Source organism: Nannochloropsis gaditana (genome assembly GCF_000240725.1).
Source record: "Nannochloropsis gaditana CCMP526 unplaced genomic scaffold scaffold1267, whole genome shotgun sequence".
Lineage (NCBI taxonomy): Eukaryota > Eustigmatophyceae > Eustigmatales > Monodopsidaceae > Microchloropsis > Microchloropsis gaditana.
This window is the reverse complement of record NW_005802686.1, coordinates 157-1,403: the sequence shown is the minus strand read 5'-3', so window position 1 is coordinate 1,403 and position 1,247 is coordinate 157. Positions and strand designations below refer to the sequence as shown.

At 45.7% G+C, this 1,247-nt stretch overlaps 1 protein-coding gene across 1 annotated transcript; it reads left to right on the top strand.

Annotated features, from left to right (window-relative positions):
* Positions 1–396: 396 nt before the first annotated feature.
* NGA_0721500 (bacteriocin o-metyltransferase) lies at positions 397–798 on the top strand (the record flags this gene model as incomplete). Its single annotated transcript, XM_005852416.1, has 1 exon — positions 397–798. One exon carries the CDS (start codon positions 397–399, stop codon positions 796–798), a length of 402 nt encoding a protein of 133 aa, XP_005852478.1.
* Between the last annotated feature and the right edge of the window lie 449 nt (positions 799–1,247).

Genomic DNA, 1,247 nt, shown 5'->3' with positions numbered 1-1,247 from the left:
GCTGTCAGGTTTCCTCCTTTTAAATCTGTATCCCACTATGAATCGATCTTTTGCTGGGATGTACTTATCGTACCGAAAATCCATGATATCTCAAGACAAAATAGCCATACGGGCATGACACTATTTCATATAGCACTTGTGTACATATTCCCTGGCTTCGGTGTCATCGGCGGAGCCCGTCTTGACAATGTCAGGCTCTTGCTAGAGGATGTAGTGTCTAGAAACATCCCAGGGGACTACATAGAGACCGGGGTCTGGCGGGGAGGATCATCCATCTTTGCGCGTGCTGTGCTGCGGAGTCTTAATGAGGGCGGCCGAATGTCATATGTCTGCGACTCGTTTCAGGGCCTGCCACCTGGAAAAAAGAAACTGGATCACAATGATAAGAGATGGAATATGAGGCCCTATCTTGAGGCGAACACCGAAGAAGTTGCCAAGAACTTTCGAGAATCTGGGATACTGGACTCAAAAGTGGTTTTTGCCAAGGGCTTCTTCAATGAGACGATGCCTCCGTTGGCGCCTCGGATCAAGAGACTTCCTGTCATGCGCCTAGATGGAGATATGTACCAGTCTACCGTTGACGTGCTCTATCATCTGTACGACAAGCTCAGTGTGGGGGGCTATGTCATTCTTGATGACTGGTTTAAGTTTCCAGCCAAGACAGCTTGCGAGTACTTCTTTCGTTTGCACAACATAAGCCCCGAAACTGAAGTCATTGATGATTTGGCAGTGTATTGGAAGAAGACGAAGGACGTCGATATACAATACTGGCGGTATGAGCAAATGAAATTCAAATAACGAGGAACACGAAGGATGGAATTGACACTAAGCACGATCGTACGAAGGTGTCTCTTTTCTTGGGCCCAACGTGGTCGGATACGAGAATTGGGAGAAAATGCTGGAGATTTGGGAGATCTGAAGTCAATCTTACAATATTACAAAGGCGTTACATCAGACTGACGATTTGTAAAAGAGCAAAGCTCACGGAAACACGGGTTTAAGTCAGAGGAAAAGGCTTCATAAATGATACAAACGCCGGCAAAAACAAAGAACTGGTGACCCAACAATATTCCCACATGAAGATGGTTTGTCCTCTGTACTACATGACTAAATGCCACGTAAGGCAACCAGATCATGTGTGACAGAAGTAGTATTATGGTCTTGCGCGTACTCATCAAAATTGATTAAATTCTCCGAAGACTCCTTCTTTACGTTTCTACGGTACACGATTCTACCTCAGCCAGTGG